The sequence below is a fragment of the Henckelia pumila genome, chromosome 2 (genome assembly GCF_033568475.1).
Source record: "Henckelia pumila isolate YLH828 chromosome 2, ASM3356847v2, whole genome shotgun sequence".
Taxonomy (NCBI): domain Eukaryota; kingdom Viridiplantae; phylum Streptophyta; class Magnoliopsida; order Lamiales; family Gesneriaceae; genus Henckelia; species Henckelia pumila.
Window position 1 is genome coordinate 50,357,557 of NC_133121.1, and position 24,175 is coordinate 50,381,731.

Consider the following 24,175-nt stretch of genomic DNA (forward strand, 5'->3'; position numbering starts at 1 on the left):
TTTATGAATTACACTCCCACTATTTTAACAATTTCACCACCCTCTAGTGAAAACGAGAAAACCATTTTCTTTAGTAGGAACATGGAGCTCAATTTACAAATTATAGTCCCGAATAAAATCAGCCAATTATAATTTTCAAAAGGTAGAGTCCAATTGCTGCTAGAACAACACCATGTTTTTACCTCATATCCAATAAGGGCCCAATAATATGACGCCGATTATTGTGACATGTCAAGTTGACCCATCAATAGTAAGTTGTGATGGGCGGTCGCCATGTAGACCCCCAATAATATGAGTTGATCCCATAGAAGTTTCATCCAACTTACAACAATATTCTACTCAATGCACAGCTTTTCGGCGAACGGGCCCTCCCAATAATATGAGCCGGACCACGCCCGCGGGTAGCATTCATCATGCATTGATAGTTGATGGAAGGTAAGAAAATATAAACTATATTTCATTTTCCTTTTGTTAAACTTGATATAAATTTTAAATCATATTTAAAATGAGGGAATTTAATTTTATTGAAAAATTGTCTCATCATTTAATTAGTTTGTATGCTTGCAGGATTTATGCAATTTATTCTAAACATGCATACAACAATAATATCAAATATTAAATAGAGGATGATCGATGCCTAGATCTAGTCGACCCGTGGTTGCCAATCACGAGTCTAAGTCCAATCCTAGGTTATATGCAAGTATGCAATGCAATCCTATTACATTGAGCTTCCAATTTACATTTATTCGGTCTTTCTGATGGGCCCACCACCATCTTTAAATTTTTATCTCCCACTAAGTCTAATAAATTTACAATAAATTTCGATGACAAGTAGGGGATACATATTTTAAGGGTGGGAACAGACCATAAACCAGACCCACTTTTATTACAAATGACAAATCAAATTTGGGCCATAATACAAGCCCACTAATAAAAACCCAACATCAATAATAAAAACCAAATGTAAACAACCTAGCATACACCTAAAAAATTGGTCAGGGCAATCGATCATCCTTTTATCCAATTATTTAATTCAATTAAATGATTGGATAACATGCAATTCAAAATGGCAATATATGTAAAACAGATAAAATCATATTTTATACATAAAATCTAATTTTATATATAAAATAATATTTTATCATCAATTGTATCAAAATAACTAATTTTTCATAAAATTTAATTTATTGGATTAAATTTATAATTTTTCAAAAAATTCAAATTTATCCAAAAAATTAATTTTCTTAAAAATTCCGGGTTCAAACAATTTTGATCCAGTGCCTCGTGGACCAACCGAAACAATTTTCGATCGAACCAAAAACTGGGCCCAATAACCGTTACAGGGCCGTCCAGCCTGGCTGCTGGGCCACCGTGTGCAGCCCAGCTGCGAGCTGGGCTAGGGCAACGTTTGCCCCAGCCCAGCTGCTGGGCCGGCGTGCTCGGCCCAGCTGCGCACTGGGCTAGGGAAACGTTTGCCCTAGCCCAGCAAGCTGGGCTGCTGCGCGCAGCCCTAGGCAGCAACTGTCTGCTGCCCTTTCGGGCAGCGGGCAGTCCCCAAATTTTTTTTTATTTTGTTTTCTGAAAACCGAGGCTTTGTACAATCGATAAAAATTTTAATCGTAAGATCGGAGAACAACCTGGCTCTGATACCACTGTTAGAACACGTTCTCGGACCTGTCAGATCTGATACCCATGGCAGCGAAAGTTTTAAAAATTTTATTTTCAGATCTGAAATGATTCCAGATCATTGGGTACCAAATCCGTACGATTAAAATAATTGCGTAAAATAAAACAAAGTTAAATTTTACCTCTCAAGCTTTTGCTTGAGGTTATGGACACCAACAGATAAATCTGCTCTTTTTGTATATCCCAGGAACCGATGCCTCGATCAACTCCCGAATCAAGTCCACGAACAGAAATCTAAACCCTCTGACAGACTGCACTAGAAAGTCTATCAGAAGTTTTTACGAAGAGATTAACAGATTTGATCCGTTAAACCAGACTACAATTTCAAAAATTGCAGCCTGGAATTTTCGAATAGGGGAGAGGGGATTTTCGGCCAACCCTAGAGAGGAGCTCTCCAGTTTTTCAAAAATTATGATGTGTTGTGTGTAATTTCTGTACTGGAAGAACTTATTTATAACATGGGCTGCTAACAGCTTAGGGCCCGTTAGTCATAAGTTCAAGCCTGACAAGCGAAGCCCGTATGTTCAGAAATTAATATAAAATCCATCGTGACTCCAATTGATAAACCAATTTCACCAATGTGTGCACAAACCTTTTCTGAATACTTCAAAGTCAAGATAAATTTTCCGAATCCAAATTCAGTGGTTTCCAAAAATAGCATCTCCATGTCATTTTAGTAAACTTCACTCCCTCTATTCAACAATAAGAAGTCCTGCTTCTCGTTCGCTAAATTTAACATATTAAATTTAACTATCTCAACGGGGATTAGAAATCCATTACTTGTGTGACCCTCAATGGTTCAGGGATACTACTAGCCGTGGGCTCACAATTCCTTGTGGCTCGGAATAACAATTTCCGACTTGCCCATCGAATCATGTTAAGAGCGCCTAGAAACATCACCCCATGATTTCCTAGGTATCACTGATAGTTACTGCAAGAACCAGTGGGTTTCGGTTAGCATACAGTACGGTCCCTTCATCCATATATCTCGGTCGAATCAACAACCATTGGTATATGGAGAGTCGTTTGAGATTTGATAACTATGCAATACATCTTGAAGATCAAATAGTGACATCGCATGTGTAACCAGGAAACCATGTATCCTAAAGCACATTATGTACTCTGGCAAGAGATTTGTCACATTAATATCTACTCAGATGGCATAGGATATCCATGCTTGCACGCGTGTGGTGAATCCTTGACAACAAAACATTTACTCCTATATATGTCGTAACTGCACCCAATCTCGACACTTGATGACCCTCATGGAGCCGGTAAACTATTCAAAGTACACTACTAGCATATAGAGTCTCCATGATGTTTCAAGTAGTAAGGACTAATGGTGTACAACCAAAACCACGGACTCATCCACTCGACAAGTGAGAACCACTTGGAAAGTCCGAATAGGGTAGTTCGATCATCCATATAATGAATATCCATTTGCATGCTTTTAAAATCTCTATGTTCCATACCAATGAAACATGGTACTCGGCATCGCAAATGATAGTCTTAATCTTGAGAGATCTTTATCCTCATTACAGACGGCTCAATTGATTAGGAACAGTTTGGAATATAGAGTGATTATAAGATGTATTTCATGATAGTCATCCATATCCACTATCACATCTTACATGCACTCTAGTATATTCAAGGTCTTTATCTAAACTTCGTATAATATGTCACATAACATAGCAATATGACAAAAGATAAAGTAAATGCCATTAAAGAGTGTAAATTACATTAAACAAAGATTGTTTACAATAAAAGTCATCAAAGTCCTCAGCCACAAGTTGGCTTAGCAGGGTACCCATTCTTTCACTAATATGCAGCACGCAAATGACTTTAAAATACTGGGTAAAATAGTCTACTCAGGGCGCCATGAATACACAGTACCGTGCATAGAGAGCGACTCCGCGGGGTACTCGTGTATTTCACTATCCACTATAGCGTCTACAACACCGTCGTGGTCGCTCCTAGTGATAGCAAAACCAGGGGCTGAACCTCCCCAGACACGAAGCCATAAGGAGTAACTCATCACCGATGGAAACTGTCATGACTCGCATCATACCAGATGCAGTCCAGTGTAAAAACTTGCATGTGCTAAATTCGTAAAAACATGGTAAAACACATAGCACATAATCATGCAACATATAAACATATATATCATGCCGGTTATCTCGGTCAGTACTTACATACCTCTAACACTGCAGGCAAATCCTAGCACCTCTGGTCTAGATCCCACACCTACAAGTCTACTCTACTGTGACTACAATGCAAATTCTCATGCATCATTAAATAAGCCCTAAAAGACTTAACTAAGCTATTCCTTACTCCTAAATATTTTTAGGAAGCCAAAGCTATACCTGCGTCCGTCGTCAGCCCGCTGATGACAATTGCCTCAAAACTAGGCCACAGCTTTGCTACGACGCCTGGATCGCTATGCCACATCCGGATTCCCAATAGGACGCCTAGAATCTCCTAGATCTAAGTTAGAAGGCTAAGGAATCGAGAGAAGAGAGGAGTTTGGTGCGCTTGAAAATGAATCTTGGGAATCCGCTCCTGCCGACGGACCGTCCGATCACGTTCGGAGCATCCGATCCTCACTTTGGATCGTCCGAACGTCTTCGGATCCTCCGGTCCCCTTCTCGGGCCTTCCGATCTATCCTGGCTTAATTTGCTTACTTATTATTAATTATTTCTTAATCACTTCATTGGGTTACGAGTTACTACATTCTTCTCTACTTAAAAAATTTCGTCCTTGAAATTTAAGTCTAGAGGATAGCACTACAAGTAAAACAAATGTTCTTTATTACAACTGAACAATACAAAGTACAAATCTTTCATAAAAATAAAAGTACAAAACATCAAAACAACTCTGGATGCTCAGCTCGCATCCGGCTCTCCAACTCCCAAGTTGCTTCTTCAGTTCCCCTACGCTGCCACTGCACCATCACTAGAGGTATGAGCTTGTTGCAAAGCACCTTGTCCTTCCTATCGAGAATTCTGAGGGGTTTCTCCACATAGGACAAATCCTGATCCAATTGCACTTCAGTCGGATGCAAAATGTGCGACTCATCTTCCACGTACTCTCTCAGCAAGGACACGTGAAACACATCATGGATATTGGAAAGATATTATGGTAAAGCTAAACGATAAGCCACGTCTCCAACTTTCTCGAGAATCTCGAAAGGACCAATAAATCTCGGCGATAGCTTGCCATTGAGTCCAAATCTCATCACCTTCCAAAAAGGTGACACTCGCAGGAACACATGTTCTCTTGCCTCAAAATGTAACGGTATGCGGTGCATGTTAGCGTAGCTAGCCTATCGATCATGGGCTACCTTAATCCTCTTACAGATCATCTCCACTGCATCGGTCATCTGCAGAATCATTTATGTACTTTTGACTTGACGCTCGCCAACTTCATCCCAAAATAAAGGCGTACGACAGCGGCGTTCGTATAAGGCCTCGAATGGTGCCATGCCAATGTTGTTGTGGTAACTATTATTATAAGCAAACTCTACCAATGCTAAGTGGTCATGTCATGCTGGTCCAAAATCCATCACTGTAGCTCGAAGCATGTCCTCGAGAGTACGAATAGTCCTCTCACTCTGTCCGTCGGTCTCTGTGTGGTAAGCTGTACTCAAACTCAGAGTAGTGCCAAGAGCTCGTTGGAAGCTACCCCAAAACCTAGAGGTAAACCTCGGAACTCTGTCGCTGACAATACTGAACGGAATCCCATGCAGACGAACAACCTCTTGCACGTATAAACGTGCCATTTGATCGAAAGTAAGGTCCCGATTGTAAGGCATGAAATGCGCGAACTTCGACAATCGATCAACAAAAACCCAGATAGCATCACAATTCCTAGAAGACATCGGCAAGTGGGTGAAAAAATCCTTCGTCACATGTTCCCACTTCCACTCAGAAATCTCTAAACTCTGGAGCAATGCACCGGGTTGTCAAAATTCTGCCTTGACATGCTGAAACACAAGGCATCGTGACACAAATTGATAAACACTGCACTTCATTCCTTTCCACCAGAACCTCGTACGTAGATCTTTGTACATTTTCATGCTGCCTGGATGCACAGAAAATCTACTACAGTGAGCCTGAGACAAAATCTCCTCTCGTAGCGTGGAATAATCAGGAACTACCACATGTCCAGAGAGACACAACATACCATCATTCTGTAAATGAAAACCAGAAGTCTTCCCATCCTGAGCCAATCGGGCTAACTTTTTCGTCTTTGGATCAACAGCCCTTGACTCACGTATAAGAGTATACAACGCTGGCTCGGAAAGTACAGAGGAAGCACGAACTCCTTGTTGTTCCTTCTTGTTTCGAAAAGTAAAACCCAAGGAACAACATTCTTCTACCACTCGCACAATTGAGCTGGTACGAAGCGAACTCGCATAGACTTTGCAGCTAAGAGCATCCGCAATTGGATTAGAAGTTCATGGATGGTACTTGAAACAACCCTAACTCTACTTTAAATTAAACTAAATAAAAATACGGGTTTTCAAAAAAAATCGACATGAACTCTCTATTTATATTCAAACCCGCCTATCACAGACAGCAATTTAAAATGCAAACAACAACACTAAATAACTAGACCGATAAAGAAACGAGAAACGGAGAAAAGATTTGACATTTAGAACATCAAAGATTAAGCAACTACATATTTACATGTCCACAAATAAATCTATAAATCCGTACAATATCATTTATCCAATCAACAGAATGAAAGACTTAAAGTGCTAAAATAATCTCTTGCGGAAGACTGGCATGGTCAGAGGGATGTGCCGTGCCTGCATCGCAGTCCACTCGATAGTCTTTCCCCTTGGTCTCAATGAATTACTTCTCACCTGAAAACAATGAGTGTAGTGAGTCTAAAAGACTCAACAAGAATATGGGGGGGGGGGGGGGGGGATAACGAGTACTACGTAAATATAAGCACACACAGATAAAAATAGCTTGATAATAAAATACTTTGTGCCCTTAATTTGAATAAAATGTATTTCTAAAATGAGAGGACATGAATATAAAATATGCATGGCTAAGTCATTTATAATCAATGAAACTGCATAAACTATATCTGAATCTGTAACTGCGAACTTAGATCCTTGATTGTGACTCTGTGATTTCGATCATGATCATGGCTATAGTGGACAATGCCGCAAGGAGGTCGAGATGAAACCCAACCCGATCTTGCCCTATATTGGTAAGGGAGACCAGAATAGCTCTGGCCCAACGCGAACACATGCTAAGGTAAGGAAACCCATAATGATTTGGTAAGGGAGGCCAAAACGTCTCCCAGCCCCACACATACACATGAATAAATGTAGTCACAATCATCTCACTTCGTTCAAAATATTTTCTTTCATACTTGAACATGGCATGCATATGTAAATATGACGTAAATGTAAATATATATCGATAATCATGCATATGACTCACACACGGATGATCGGGATGGTGATTTAGGAGCCAAACCAAATGATGAAAAATACTAAACCAAAACGTAGCTCTTAAAGACAAAAGAAGCAGTTTGCCCGCAAAATTCTTAACTTACTCAATTCTCACTCGAAAACAGTTCCGCTTGAAACCACCATTTCCTAACACTTAGAATTAACTTAAGAAGTCATCCTCGGATTATATTTCCCAAGCAACCATTTTTTGAAAATCAGATTTCCGGGCAGCAGCCCCTATTCCACAAAATTTTGCACACAGCTATCCATCCAAACATTTAAAACTCAACCAAAACTTAACCGACTTAATTCATGCTTGAACCGACACATTCCCAACATCCTAAACTAATTCCCGACCCGAGCCCTTGGCCAAAACCCAAGTTTAACCCCTGTTTAAAAATCGATTTCCGGACAGCCCACTCACTTTACCAAAAATCTGCTCATGTCTCAAGTTCCAACCCAACCAATCCTAGCTACATTTCTTCCAATCTTCCAAGCCTATAATCCTTGGACCAAGGCCAACATTCAATCTCATTTACAGCTCTTACAACCTACATTGATCCACCTTAAGCCCAGCTCGAATCCAGCCCTCACAAAGTCTATCACTCCCGAGCCCATATCCTCAAAAATTCGAGTGCAACACCACTCCATCCCACAAGCTATCCTCAAGACATCATAGTTGCTACCATGTGAACTACATATCACCCATGATAGTTCCTAACTCACCATCCAAATCAACACAACATACATCAATATTTCGAACCATAGGTAATAGCCACATTTCTGAAATTTCGAAAATCATAAAACACAACAATTCTGAAACTTTTGGATACATGTATAGCATTATTGAAATCACCCTATTTGAATTTGTACACAAATAATCCTCATAAAAAACGTCATAATGCCATAAACCCAAGAATGAAAATAGAAAAAAAAATCTTGGCAAAACAATAGGGCTCGAAACAGGGCACATTTCATACATATATATATATATATTCAAAATCCCTAAAAATGAAACACACATAATGCAATAATCTTCATGGTGAAGAGAAGGAATCACATTCTTGCCTTAGCTAAGAAATCGAAAGAAAGTGAACTCAAATAAGCTGAAACCGAGCTAGTAGATGGGTGCAGCAACTCAAGCACACAGCTGGGGGAAGAAGCTTCGCCAGAAATGGAGACTGCTGGCGGCGAGGTAGGTGATCGGCGTGGAGCTGTTGGAGAAGAAGAGCCGATCGGAACTAGTGAGAAATGAGAGAGTTTGTGAGTGAGGCGTGAGAAATGTGGAGGAGAAGGTAAATGTCGTGAATGTGTGTGTGTGTTTGGGCGTGAGATGAGAGTGTAATTTGGGGCTAGGGTTAAATCTTGAGTTGTGGATAAGGTTTGAGTGTAAATGGGAAAAGTGCTACACACTTTTAAATAGTGCTAATCAAACTTAGCAACTTCGGATCTTAAATTTAATTGGGATTTTAAAATACGCAAGTTCAAAAATCCTAATTTTAAAATATTAAATCGGACTTTACTAGTCCGGGGTTAAATATGCTAATTTTTGCAAAAAAAGTAAAAAAAAATAATAAGCTCTAAAATGCGGAAAAAGTGATTTTAAGGCAACTAATACCGAGAATTAAAATTAGAAATTTTTAAAACGGATTTAGACATGAAACTCAAATTAAGGAATTTTAGGCGCTAACTTAGGAATTAAAAATAAAGACTTTAAATATTCTGATGTCACGACAACGAGTAAAATATTTAAATAACCAGAGTGATTAAAATAATTTAAACAAACTAGACTAACGTTTAAAAGCAATTTAAATAAATACACAAGTGGAAATAAAAACCTTTTAAAATGATTTGGACAATTAAAAAGTATTTAAATAAACAAGATAGACATTTAAAATAACTTAAAATAATTTAAAATAACTAGCCGATAAACTTAGGCTAATTAAAATAAATAAGTTGGACACTCGAAAATATTTAAACAAATAAACTAAACAGTTAAAATCATTTAAAAGAATAAACTAAACAACTAAAATAAAAACTCATTTAAATATGCAAGCTTAAACATTTAAAATATTTAAAAAAATTTAAATTGCACAATAAAAAAAATCATTTTGAATAAATAATAAAATATTTTGATAGCACATAATTCAGATAAAGAATTTGAATCAATTAAACTTAAAAATAGAAATCCTAATATTTATTAAATTAATGCATGCGATTTAGTAGATTGGATTTTAGGCGTCACAATTTCTTCCCCCCTTAAATGAAATTTCGTCCTCAAAATTCAAGACTCACTAACTAGGTTCGAATACCTTAGACCAGATCAACACTAAATTTCCAACTTCGTACCCACATTAGTTGGTCCAGCTCAGCTTTCGCTGCGCACTATGATGCTTACTGATACCTATATCATCAAGGATCTGACTAGATCTTATTGCAACAATAATTTCGTCACTTCTTATTTGTTCCAAATTAATCTTATCCTCAAGGAAATTCTATTACTCCTCAAATTTACTTTTGATCTAAATTTACAAACTTAAAAACATCATCCTACCGCAACTGATATGTTTTACAACCTATAATTTTCTTAAATATTTATGTTATTGCACAACCTACCTCTTACTAACCTTAAACCCCACGTCGGAATTCCGGGTAATAGAGTTCATATAACCCATAAATTATTTATGTCGACCTCGACCATAACTTAAAATCCTTCTAACAACGAAGCTATGCTTAATGTCTATTTACCAGTTAGACTTAACTCACATAATATACAACTCGAGCTCTTAAAAAATTCACAAGTTCACAAAACACTCAGAAATTAAAAATAAACTCTTCTAAATAGGATATCTAAGGGATTATACAATCCTACCTTGTTAGGCCTCAAGATAAGATATGAATCTGACTCATAATTCCACAACAACGACACATGGAACCCATCATGCATCACTAACAACTCTGCGCCAGCTCAAAAGATCAAAGAAATTACCTATCTCCTTAACAACCGCATAAGGAACGACAAAACGAGTTAATTACCTTATATTCCCAAATCGGCAACATTACGAAACAATGATACCTTCTAGAACAACTTAATATCCATTTTGAAATTCTAAAGATCTACGCCACTTCTTAGCAATGCTACACTTAATGGTCCCGGGGCTTATGTTCAATCCCTTATGCAACGACTAAGAAATCCATAATTTACACCTAAAGTAAAATAAAACAATAATAAAAAAAATATATACCACGATCTATTATCCACTTATTGGATTGGACGATTCCTAAGTACCAAATAGTTCTAATATATCGCCTGAAGACACATCTCAAATCCCTAGTTCAACTTGACTGCAAGTCTAAAAATCCCAAAAATTTCCAAATTATTATATGTACAACCTGAATTCATATTTTAGAACTTAATATATAATTAAGCACCTCAAAGATTTTGTACCTGATCGAAAAGGCTTTCTAATTGATCCTCCAGTACTTTAGTATTTTCCCAATAAATAAATCCACAGCTTATCCAGAAAACTACCTGAACATTCTATTCATCATTCTATTCCCACAGTTGGTGCAATAGCCTTACCCGTTGACATTCACAAAATCTGAGAATTCAAATGTAAAGTACCCAAAAGTCTCTAGGGACAACTTTATTTTCTATCTTGCAACTGTTCACCCATTCAGCTTACCAAAATCATCTGCTTACTCTTAACGATTCTATTTAAAATTGAAACAACCTATTCAATTATTTCACTAACTAACTAAATAAAATTAGTAGTCGCCATTCCTCGGAACACAACGATATCTTAGGATTTTATCTTAGTACTAATGCTAAATTTCAACGGTCTAAACACTTACTAAGCGGTTACGAGTCGATTCTCTACACCATAATAGAAATGATAATTTGAAACTATGATCCACCCAAATAATTCAACATGATGGATCAGGAAAGGAAACTAACATACAAGTAATGCTGCTTAATATGAAATGAAATAATGCAAGCATTACAAACAAACGAGCTGAAAATAAAAATCTAGATAAGTGAAAACAACTCACTCATAATTAAATTCTAGAGGTGAGTGAATATTAATGGAGACTCCAAGAACAATGAGTATGAGCCAACAAAATAACAACTCTAGTGATCACTCATCCAAAGGTAATGACATCATGCTCAAACAATCAAGCATAATTAAAACAATCGGTGTGACTTCAGTCGAGAGAAGTCCACACTAGTCAATAATCAGGGAAAATAACTGTCTCAAAGTAAAAATCAGATGTCAGCCACACAACATAAGTAGATTAACTAAAGAAAGACAAAGTGAATCTTACTCACATCAACATGCGGCTCTAGAACCAAAGAAAAATTCCAAGAAGTGCGAAACATGAACAAGAGTTTATTAAGAAGTTCAACTAATGCGAAGCTGGCAGAATTCAACGCTGATTGATGTCATATGAATCCATAAATGCTCAAAGGAAGTGCAAAGAAATTTTTGGATACTCAAAAGTATATGTTGCAATGGATTTGAGCACAAAAGAAATAAAAAAAAATAACGATCGAAATAATAGTTCACAAAATTGAAAGACTCACAGTAACCGACTCACTAATTCGAAGATCATATTTGCCCAAAGAACAAAAGAAGGACTCAAACTGTAACGCCCGAGATTAATTGATTTAATCCGAAAAATATTTAATTTTAATCCGAGTATATTTAATTTGGGAATATTTAGAGTTTTGATTTAAATTTTAATATTCTTAAATTATTTAGGAATGAAATTGAGTTAAAAAGATTTAACGAGGACCGTTTTGCAATTAATGAAGATATGAGGGGCCAAAGTGCAATTTTCAGATTGGGACTTGGACACATGTCGTGCACAGTATTTGAACGTGTATATGCATGGAATTATCATCATCTTCTCAGAAATTCAGCAGCCTCCATCGATTATCACAATTCTCTCTTGCAAAGTGATCTTCTAAATTCAATAACTTTTGATTCGTTTATCCGAATGAAATTCCGAAGATAGTTCTGGAATCCTTGCGAGAAGGGCTATCAATTGATGTAAGTATTGATGAGATTTGTTATGTTTCGAAATTATGTTAGGGGGCAGAAGTCAGAATTGATTATAGTGTTGTGTTCTTAAGCTTCTATTGATTGATATATCGAAATCGGATCGAAATTGGATGCCGTTTGGATTTGCCATGAATTTCCAGCTTATATTTCGAAATTTTCACTTCTGATATGTTGATTTATTGCTGGTTTATGATGGTATATACATACTGATATGTGTAGATTTAAGTGAAGAGGATTGATATATTATGATATCGAAGTTAAATCGAAGAACGAGCGTCGTTTGTATTTGATATGAAATTCCAGCTAATATTTCAAAATCCATGCTTCTGATTTTTCTTGTGTATGATGATATTGAACTGATATGAGAAGGGATTTAAGTTGATTTGAATGATAGAATTGATAGATTTTAGTTTCGGTTACCGAATTTATATCGTTACGCCGCCGATTCAAGATTTTGATAAAGTTTGAATAGATGAGTTGGAGCTGTACTCTATATGATTTCTTGCTGATATAAATGGCTTGTAATTAGTTCATTTCAGATTAATAGTGAAGGCCATTGAGCTCGGAAAGTTCAGCTTCGAATCGATAGAAGTTTGATCAAGGTTTGTGACTTCTTGCCTTGAAGAAAGAATTGAGTCTTGAGCAGATTTTTTTGACAAGAGACTTGTTGTGCTGCTTGACCAGGTTTGAAGAGATTTGAACCAAGATTGAAAGGTATAAGACAACCTTTAAATAAAGGGCTTGCACACTCAATATGATTTTATTGAGTATCCCTTTCTAATACCACATACTTTGTGCTTATATGCTTGATATTTGCATATATGCTTACTTGCTTGATTTAGCTTGTTTGTATAGTTGGTTTTTAGTTATGCTTTTGAATTTTGTGCATACATATTGGGCCAACTTTCTTTCGAGTTTTGATGGCTGAATTGCCAAGACGAGATGATAGGATGTTTGGACGTATATTGAGGAGTTTAGGTGATTGAGTCATCCATAACGTTTGACGGCTAGGTGATTGAGTTATCCCTAACGTTTTACGCTCAATATAGTGGACCAAAGTCCGGTAATAAACACTCAACGTCACCTCGAATGGAGAGTAGGTGGATGGGTTGACGTGTTTCTTTCCCAGGGATCCCAAAAAGAGAACCGATACCGAAATGATAACCGATTTTTAAATCATGCATTGCTTTCGATTGAAATAGATGAGTTTCTACTATTTTGATTAAGTTAAATGCATGATTGTTTGAAGAGTTGATATTGATTTGATATGAGTTTATGATATTTATAGCATGTCTTGCTTGAATACAACGTTTGCAACTTGATTTATAGCATGTTGAGTTAATATGCCTTAAGTTATCTTGAGTTTTATTTGTTGAATGACTGTTAATATGCTTCAAGTTGAATTACTTAAGTTTATGCATGTTTATGTTGTTTTATACTGGGATTAAATTCTCACCGGAGTCTCTTCGGCTACTGTCTTGTTTGTATGTGTGCATGACAATAGGTGGGACTGGAACAAGTCCGGGAAGACCGTGAAGAATCGAGACTTGAGAGATTAGAGTGATGATCTGGTGTAGATGTCTTTATGCTGTCAACTTTTGTTAGTTCAAGAACATTGATCTTGTAGTTGCTAGACTTGAACTTTTGGTCTAGAGATTTTACTACTTTGATATGTATAATACTTGATCTTGTTGTGTTTATTCTATAGCAATGACAATTTAGTTGTTATATTGTAGTTTGGAGGATGTTTCTTGGACTTGGAAAGGTTGTATTTGAATCTATGAGGCAGGGGGACAGCAGCTGAGGTGTTTATATTTTTTTTCTAGACGTCTGGCTTGCGCATGGGCGAGCCCCTGCTCGCACGCGCGCGCAGTTTAGGCCTTGAGGGCTGCTGGTCCTTTTGCCTGCGCACGCGCGAGGGGTGATCCCCGCGCGCGCGCAAGGCACTTCTTAAAAAAAATTTGTGGTTTTTTATGCTTAGCCTTAATTCATGAATCTTGGATTAAATGTTTTTATTTGAGAGATTAGCGCCCGGGTCGTCACAACAGGTGGTATCAGAGCCTAGGTTCTGGACTGATTTAGAATGAGCGGGGTAGATCGAGTCTGCTTGATTTCTTTATTTGCATGTGATTGAATTCTTATGTGATTACATAAAGTACATGCGAATATTGTGTTATAATTCCAGAACTGTGTGATCGCGTGATTTTGTAATTTAAATTATCGAGCATGCTTTACTGTTTTTCAAATTATATGATGCTATAATTATGTGTTCAAATGGTAAGAATAGCATGCCGTACAGATGCAAGAATTACATGCTTTTTTTATTATCTGAGTTGATTGGAAGCGTGTATTATTCGAGAATGAATCAGAATTCGATCTCTTGAGAATGCACGAAAGTGTTGAGAAGAGGAGGATTGAGATAGAATTGGTTTATATGATATTGTATTATTCACTAATCTGTTTGAAATATCAGATATGCCTCCTCGTCGAATGATGAATAGACAGATAGATACAATTCCTCAGCCAGAACAGATGAATGTAGCCCCGACAGTGCCACAAACACCTGAAGCTCCGAGAATAGAGCAAGGCAGTACATTGAGAGATATGGTGGATGTCACAGCGTCACCAATGGAGATACTTCTGAAAATATTTCAATCATTCATGCCGCCTACTTTGAAAGGAACTGAGAACTCAGTTGCATGCGAAGGTTGGTTAGAGGATATTGAGATGATGTTTGATTCCCTTGATTATGCAGATGATAGAAGAATTAGACTGATTGGGTATCAATTGCAAGATGTTGCAAAGACTGGTGGATTACAACCAAGAAAATTCTTGAGAATCAAGGTACGATGATTAATTGAAAAGTGTTTAAAACTGAATTTTATCAACGATTCTTTCCAGTGTCGTACTGAAAAGATAAAAATGCAGAGTTTGCCAATCTGAAACAAGGCAACCTGAATATCGAGGAATATGTTGCTAAGTTCTCTACTTTGCTGAAATTCGCTCCACATATAGCTGCCCGAATCGGTTTACTAATGGAATGCCCTAATGATATGATTTGAGAATACAAATTATTGTTGAATCACAGGTTGTTGTTTGTGATGATACGACATCTTATGAGACTCTGGTTAATCGGTGTCGTCAAGTGGAGAACAACAACAGGCGGGAACTACTGATGATGCCAAGACAGCCGAGTGGATCTCTTGGGCCTAGAGCTCAATCTGTTGTGCAATCTGGCACTACGTCTTCTTCTACTATTATTTCTTCTGGATCTCATGGTTCACGAGGTATGTTTCGGTTTGGAAAGAAGAAGAAGAAAGATGAATTTTGCAGTCACTGTGGTGGGAAGCATTCTGCAGCTTCTTTTCGGAAGGCTTCGGGTGCTTGTTTTATTTGCGATGAGCAGGGACATCTGCGAAGGGTTTGTACTCAGCGTATGAGAGCTACGAGTGGATCGGAATCACAGATGGGATCTTAGGCTTCTACTCATCCACGTCAGTAGCCAGCACCACCTAGTTCTTCTAGTTTCCGTCCACACACACGGGGGCAGGTGTTTCCTCTATCTCAGGAGCAGGCTACTGAAGGAAGCGATCGCATTTTGGCAGGTACCTTTCTGTTATGTGGTATTCCTGCACTTGTTTTAATTGATACTGGAGCATCGCATTCCTTTATTTCTAGTTGTTTTGTTAAGAGACATAGATTACCTTATGTATCATTAGACCTGGATTTAGTTGTATCTACTCCGCTGGAGCAGGAGGTAGTAACTAAGCGTCTAGTGATGGGTTGCCTTCTAGAGTTTGAGGGTCACGTGTTGTTTGCTAATTTGATGATTTCAGCGATGGAAAATTTTGACTGTATTTAGATAATAGATATGTTGACTTTGTACCACGCTACTGTGGATTGTTATCAGCGTCTGGTACAGTTTCATCCGGATGAGGGTGATAGCTGGTACTTCTATGGTGAGGAGTACGACCTCCTATGCCACTTGTATCGGCTTTGAATCCATGTCATGTCTTAGAGTCACGTGGGGAGTGCTAACTCATTTATGCAGTTGATATTTCCACGAGTAGTTCGGGTATTGATCAGTTAACGGTTGTCAGCAAGTTTCCTGATGTATTCCCTGATGAGATTCCAGGTTTTCCTCCGGTTCGAGAGGTTGAATTTTTATTGATCTAGTACCAGGAACAATGCCTATATCCCGAGCACCTTATCATCTGGCACCGCCAGAGATGAGGGAATTGAAACAGTAGTTGCATGATCTGCTAGATAAGGGATATATTCGTTCGAGTTTTTCTCCATGGGGAGCACCTGTTTTGTTCGTCAAGAAGAAGGATGGATCGATGCGATTATGTATTGACTACAGGCAGCTGAATCGTGTCACCATCAAAAATAATTATCCTTTGCCGCGAATTGATGATTTGTTCGATCAATTACATGGTACTTCTGTCTACTCTAAGATATATTTGAGATCTGGATACCACTAGATACGGGTACAAGACTTAGATATTTCTATGATTGATTTCAAGACCAGATACGGGCATTATGAATTTTTGGTGATGCCATTCGGTTTGACGAATGCACTGGCAGTCTTTATGAATCTGATGAATTAGGTATTTTGAGAATATCTGGATAGATTCCTCATCATATTCATTGATGATATTCTTGTCTATTCTCATGAAAAGGATGAGCATGCACAACATCTGAGGATTATTTTGCAGACGTTACGAGAGAAGCAGCTATATGCGAAATTAAGCAAGTGCGAATTTTGGCTTGATCAGGTAGTGTTTCTCGGTCATGTGATTTCTATTGAAGGAATATCTGTTGATCCTAGTAGGATAGAGGAAGTGCTGAACTGGTCTCGTCTGATGACGGTTGCTGAGATTCGAAGTTTCTTGGGTCTAGCGAGTTATTACCATCGATTCATCGAGAATTTTTCATAGTTGGCCAGGTCTTTGACTCAGCTTACATGGAAAGATGTTGCCTTTACATGGTCCTCAGATTGTGAGGAATCATTTCACGAGTTGCATAGACGTCTTAGTACTTCACCTGTGCTAGCTTTACCTTCTGGATCAGGAGGTTATATTGTCTACACTGATGCCTCTGGTCAGGGGTTAGGATGTGTTTTGACACAGCATGGACATTTTATTGCCTAAACTTCTCGACAGTTGAAAACGCATGAGGTGAATTATCCAGTGCATGATCTTGAGTTAGCCGCCATTGTATTTGCGCTCAATATTTGGAGACATTATCTTTATGGCGAGAAATTTGAGATATTTATGGATCACAAGAGTTTGAAGTATTTATTCACTCAGGCGGAGTTGAATATGCGACAGAGACGCTGGATGGATTTACTAAAAGATTATGATTGCGAGATCAAGTATCATCCAGGTTCTGCTAATCTTACTACTGATGCCTTGAGTTGGCAGGTGAGACTTTCTGCACTTCAGACTAGTGAATTATCTCATATAATTCAATAATGTTGTTCATTGAGTTTTAAGTTCAAGCACAAGAAAGTGAGAAATGGAATTCGCTTGTATAATATTTTATGTGAGCCAGCTTTGTATTCTCGGATTAGAGACGCTCAGATATCTGATGTTAAGACTCAGCATTTGGCACGTCTAGCCAATGGAGTTAATACATCTGGATTCCATTTTCAGACAGATGGTTTATTATGCTTATCAAATCGAGTGGTTGTACCTGATATTGCGGAGCTCAGGAATGATATTCTTTCTCAAGCTCACAGGTGTCGATTATCAGTTCATCCTGGAAGTATGAAAATGTATAAGGACTTGTGAACTAGATTTTGGTGGAAGGGAGTGAAGAGGAGTGTATCAGTTTGTTTCTAGATGTCTGGTTTGTCAACAGGTCAAAGCTGAACACTGACGACCAAGTGGATTAATACAGAATCTTGAGATTCCCAAATGGAAGTGGGAGCACGTAACTATGGATTATGTCACCCACTTGCCTATGACTTCACGTAAGTGTGATGCTATGTGGGTTGTTGTTGATCGGTTTACTAAATCAGCACAATTTATTCCTTACAACAGGGAGTATTCTTATGATTGCATGACACGCTTATATGTACAAGAGATAGATTGCATGGGATTCCATTGAGCATAGTCAGTGATAGAGACCCGCGGTTTACCTCATGTTTCTGGGGTATTTTTCAGCAGGCGGTGGGTATCACTCTGAGTTTGAGCACTGCATATCATCCGAAGACTGATGGTCAGTTGGAACGGAGTATTAGTACATTGGAGGATATGCTATGTTCTTTTGTCATGGATTTTGGTTTATCTTGGCAGGATCAGTTACCTTTGATTGAATTTGCCTACAATAACAGTTATCATCATAGTATTGATATTGCACCTTTTGAGGCATTGTATGGTCGACGATGTCGTACTCCTCTATTCTGGGATGAGATAGGAGAATGACAAGTTGAAGATATCGAGTTGGTGCAGCAAATTGTAGACAAGGTAGATTTGATCAAACGGAGGATCAAAACAGCTCAAGATCGGCAAGCCAGTTATGCTAATATTCACCGCAGGCCACTTCAGTTCGATCCTGGTGAATATGTGTTCTTGCGAGTGTCACCTTTCAAAAAGGTGATGAGATTCGGTCTGAAAGGCAAGTTGTCACCCCGTTTCATTGGGCCTTTCCAAATACTCACTACAAGAAAAAAAGGGAAACGACAACGGATATAACCCGTTGTCGTAGGGGTCAAAAAACTGTTGTACTTTTAAGTGTTGTCGAAAATATAGCATACGACAACGGTTTATATCCGTTGTGGATTCCAACATATGACAACGGATATGCAACAGTAAATATCTGTTGTCGTACACACTATTTGACCACGGTTTATAACCGTTGTCTTAAGTTGCCTTTTAGAACAGTTATAAACCGTTGTCTATGTTGGCATATGACAACATATTTGCAACAATTTATATCTGTTGTCGTATGTTGACATTATTCAACCACATTTCAAAACTGATTTCTTATGTAGGTGTACAACAACATTTCTGCAACAGTTTAAATCCGTTGTCTTTTGAGGCTTACGACAACAGTTCTGCAACAGTTTAAATTTGTTATTTCTTAAATAAAAAAAATTAATATACAAATTTTCAAAATTATAAATCAATCAAAATTTAAAATTTTTAAAATAAAATTTAATATAAAATTTTACAGTATTACAAAACATCATATCAAAGCAACAAAATTTACAAGGGAATCCTGAAACTTCGCAGGTCATACTTTGCTATACACAAGACACTTCACCTTAAAAGCATCGAAAAGATTTCTTAGGAATCTGCTTGGTTTCACGGTATGCATGTATTTGCCACCTCCGTTGCCTTGAATATCTTATCTTTACGTGTAGCTTCAACCGTGTCTTTCTTCTGTTTTGCCTGCTTGTGTATTAGTTCCAACAACTGGGGTATGTCTGAGCTCAGGGTTTTCTAACTTGAACATGGAGAGCCTACAATCCCAGGCTTGCCTGCGACAACAATGACGGTGTGACCCATTTTTTGTAGCTATCTTTTTCCAACTTTTTGCCTGTCGCATGCTCTAGATATTTGAGGGATATAACAGAAATGAGAGGAGAAGAAAACATTTCTTGGTTTTATGAATGGTGTGCAGGTATGACTCATTTGCATGAAGTACAAAGAATCACTTGATGTCTCTCAACCCATTTTTCTTCCTAATGATTCCTAATGAAATATTTAAGTACAAATCCGGCGTATAGAAATAGGCGAATGGTCAATAACGAAGTTCCCTAATAAAAAAATATCAGTAAATAGACAAAACACATACAACTATCATACCAAGTGTACAAGCAATTCAACCAATGCATCCATAACATCAGTACCATAATCCCATTGGCTAATTCCAAATATCTGAAGTACCAAAAAATATTGAATAAATAACAAAGTAAGTTACATCGAGAAAAGTAAAAAATAATAATTAATGCAAGTGCATGAACTCACATCACCAAGAAGAGATCAGATGGTCTTGGAATCTTGAACCATTTGCAAAGTATTGAAAGTATCTCTTCATTAAAAATAAAACTAACCGAAGGTTATGCTGCAATAAAAATACGTATGAATTCAGACTTCAGTAACATCATTTTCCTGAAATTCGAAAATTTGTGCAAATCTAATATTATAAAACAGAAGGGATATAAGACCAGAACCATCATTGTTTAAAGCTACTGCCATCACATGCTGAAATCATTAAAATGAATTATATTAATCCATCATTCTCAAGAAAATGTTAGAATTAACATGTACATCAAAATCACCAAATCTTTTTGGAAAGTAAGCATGAGAAACAAGTTGACAAAAACCATTTTTTGACTGAGTACAAAGATATTTAGAGAACAAAGACTAGTACAAGGCCAGCACACTACATCCTAAATAGTGTTCTCTTCCAGAAATTCCCATAAAAAATAATCTCACTAAAAGCATTTTGTGCATTATAACCCGAAGACACAATTAATTCTGGTGTTTAAAAAAAAGAAAGAAACCCAAGTCATAAAAATGACATTTTCAGCTCTCACTCAACTGTTCGCATATTAACTAGAAGGTAAACCGTTGAACTTACTAGGTTTGAGAAATTGATGTCGGGGCTCAATTTAAAAAAAGAAAATAAAAGAACAAAGATATTTCCAAAATTGTTGTGGCTTGCAAATGAAAAGAACAATTTTGAACAAACAAAAAGTTTTCACTCATTTAAAAAAGAAAAAAAAACAGATAATTCGGTCAATTGCATCAACTAAAAATGATAATGGTGCATGCAACAGCAAATAAAAGAGTATAAATCTGAAAAACATTTGTGAGTGTAAAATCAATTTTTTTTATATTTCCATTCATTTGCCCGGTTTGTATCAGAACGTAGGCCATGATCTCATTGGAATCATTATTTGCTTTCCGTAATTAGATACTCACAAGTAATGAACAACGAGAAAGAACTTACTGGAGAACCACAAAGAAGGGAGAGTCTGAAACGAGAAAGTACCCAACACAAGAGCTGTTGAAAGGCCAACGCTGCGAGAGAAAGTACCCAATTTTTAGCTTCACTGTAATACATATTGAAACCTTGAAATCCAATAAACCTACAGGTACCTCCTAATTATAATCCACACATGAACCCATGCCATACCTCACGAAGACATTAAAAAATTCCCCACAAAAAAACAAAACGACATCAAAATTGCGAAGAAACTCAAATAATAACTTTTAAAAGTCTTATTGTATCACAAGGACTAAATCAAAGCATACAATAAAAATATTTTAAAAATTTCTTTAAAAATAAGTTTACATTTCAACTACTAACTCTATAAAAATATTTTTACAGATAAAAAAATAAATATATTACTAAACTTCTGATTCTTATTCCGAGCTTTTAGAGTACTACATGACGTCCCAAAGACATACGTACAACAAAACAAGAATTTTAGAGCGTATGAAGCTCCACTTACCTCAACACATCTCAATCCAAAAGTTAGCCGTGACTCCTCAAGTTAGTCTATGTTTCATCTTTGCAAGCCCAGCAGGAAGCATATTAATGTTCCTGTGATTACACGACGACGATAGAATTTTCTTCCATCATTTGTCGCGAACTTCTCTTTGGGAAGTAAATCCACTCTCCTGAATCTGAAATTAAACCTAGTGTCTGTAATGAAATAAAAACTGGCCAATATCAGGACTGCATGGACTATAAATTTGGCAATTACAAATTTCTGAAGATATAGGAGGGATGATCAGAATGATCATGACGAATTGTGTTTCTTGAAAGAAACTTCAGTATCTCATTGATTATTATCACCTGCAATAGAGAGACGTAGTAGGTGAGACGAGTCAAAAATGTTTCACAGTCAACATTTCAAAAATCAAAACATCCATTACATCCCCCTCTTAAGTCACTTCATCGTTGAAGCAACCCACAAGCTTACAGGAGAATCATTTAACTTCATCGGAACACATTATACTTACGGGAAAAGACAGATACAAAACAACAGTCCACTCTGCCCAATTTAGTGGTGTAACCTATCACAATAATTTAGCAACGTGAAAAATAAAAACGTGGTTCTCTGTTGAACCCAAAAGGGGATAAAACGATAATGATTTGCTAAAAGAAAGAGAATGTTAACTTACAGAGAAAAGGGCAGAAAGTGGTTGCACATAAAGGATGATCACGTAACGAAGCATTGTTAGGACAATTGATCTGAGGAGCCATAAACTAGAAATATTGTTAGGTACTAACAAGAGCGATTGGTTTTCACTAAGGTTGTTCAATGCATTGAACATCTCGACAACCACAAGTACAATCATTGAAACAGTTGACAGATGTCGATCACTATAAACACTAAACACGGTGCAAATTTAATAAGTTTCCCTTGTTGAGAAAGTTTCAAAATTTATCTAGGTAGACACAGAAAAATGTATTAGTCCGGTGTTGCTGAAACATAAGAAACAGAAACACTATATTTTCCACAAACTGTAACAATTATGGGCAGGTCTATCAACATAACACACAAATCAGCTATAAAGTATATAGTTACAACAATAAATCATTTCAATGTAGCTGGTCCATGAACTCTATTGAAGCATAGTAAGTTAGAAAAATCAACTACAATACTCACAGACATCATTTCGCGGCCGTAAAAGCAAAGCTCCCAGCGTTTTTTGCTTTTAAAAATAACACAAAAGCAGAGCCGCCTAGAAAGGAAAGAAAACCGAATCCATCGGCGCTTGCTCATCCATAAACAGATCCTCCGGCAACCAGAAATCTCCCAGCATGAAAACCTTGAAAACCAACACCTCACGACCTTGAAGCCTTAAGATCAACCTGAAATAAGTCATAAGTATAAAGATTTTGTGATTGAAAATTTACCCGGAAATAGGTCGCAGAAAGTGCTCATGTTTGGGCAGAAACGAGACAAAAAACAAGCGATTCATGTTCGGAAAAGGATCCCTCCACCAGCTTCGCCCCTTTTTGCCTGAACTCCAACAACAGATGCAATTTATTGATGTCGAGGCCGATCTTAGAGCTCCAAAGAATGTATGTAGGGTGGCCCTCTGCCAGTCTTTCCTTGAGAAGCATCTTGCCCATGTAACCTGTTCCTCGTACGTTGAACAAGACAAAGTAGGAAAAGAAAAGGGCGTTGAGGCGGCGTAAGGAAAGGAGCGGAGGGGAGAGAGAGGAGGCGGAGGGGAGAGCTAGGGCTTGGGTTTCCATTCTTTTTTTTATTTTGTAGGTATTTGTGTATATGTAATGTTTAATAAAAAAATAATAAAATAAAGCAAAGACAAGGGATCAAGAAAAGTGTTGTCTTAAAATATATAATACAATAAAAAATGACAACGGATAAAGACAACTGTTGTCATAGAGCTCCAAAAACACGCGCATAGACAACGGTTTTAAAAATAGTTGTCGTAGATCCCCAAAAACCCGCTCATAGAAAACGGTTAATTAAAACCGTTGTCGTAGACCATAAAAACCCGCTCATAGACAACGGTTTTAAAAAACCGATGTATTTAACATATATTAGACAACGGTTTTTCAAAAACCGTTGTTGTTTTCCATTAAAATTTGGCTAACGACAACGGTTTTTGTAAAAACCGTTGTTAAAGGCCAAAAGACAATAGTTTGTGTATAAAACCGTTGTCTTTCTAGTGTGGTTAATTAACATATTTGTTGTGGTGACTGGAGAAGATCGGAGATGTTGCATATCGTTTGGCGTTACCGCCATATATTTCCAGTATACATGATGATTTTCATGTGTCGTTACTTTGACAGTACATAGCTGATGAATCTCATGTATCCAACCTACTGATGTTCAGCTAGAGCCAGATCTGTCGTATGTTGAACGACCACTCCGTATCCTAGACAGGAAGGAGGAAGTTCTCCGGAATAAGACTATACCACTTGTGATGGTACAGTGACAGCGCCAAGACG

At 37.4% G+C, this 24,175-nt stretch overlaps 1 protein-coding gene across 4 annotated transcripts; it reads right to left on the minus strand.

The window, feature by feature from the left end:
- Positions 1-19,396: 19,396 nt before the first annotated feature.
- Positions 19,397-23,454, minus strand: LOC140883973 (uncharacterized). Of its 4 annotated transcripts, XM_073290608.1 has the most exons (9): positions 23,111-23,454; positions 22,860-23,022; positions 22,372-22,456; positions 22,210-22,263; positions 21,696-22,042; positions 21,191-21,261; positions 20,203-20,299; positions 20,041-20,112; positions 19,397-19,712 (listed from the first exon to the last, which is right to left on the minus strand). In XM_073290608.1, the coding sequence occupies exons 1-5, from the start codon at positions 23,173-23,175 to the stop codon at positions 22,026-22,028; spliced, it is 384 nt and encodes a 127-aa protein (XP_073146709.1). In that variant the 5' UTR covers positions 23,176-23,454; the 3' UTR covers positions 19,397-19,712; positions 20,041-20,112; positions 20,203-20,299; positions 21,191-21,261; positions 21,696-22,025. The 4 variants fall into 4 exon arrangements, 1 of the variants encoding a protein (XP_073146709.1); XR_012150500.1 differs by having other exon boundaries at positions 21,696-22,263; positions 22,372-22,441; XR_012150498.1 differs by lacking the exon at positions 20,041-20,112 and having other exon boundaries at positions 21,696-22,263; positions 22,372-23,022.
- Between the last annotated feature and the right edge of the window lie 721 nt (positions 23,455-24,175).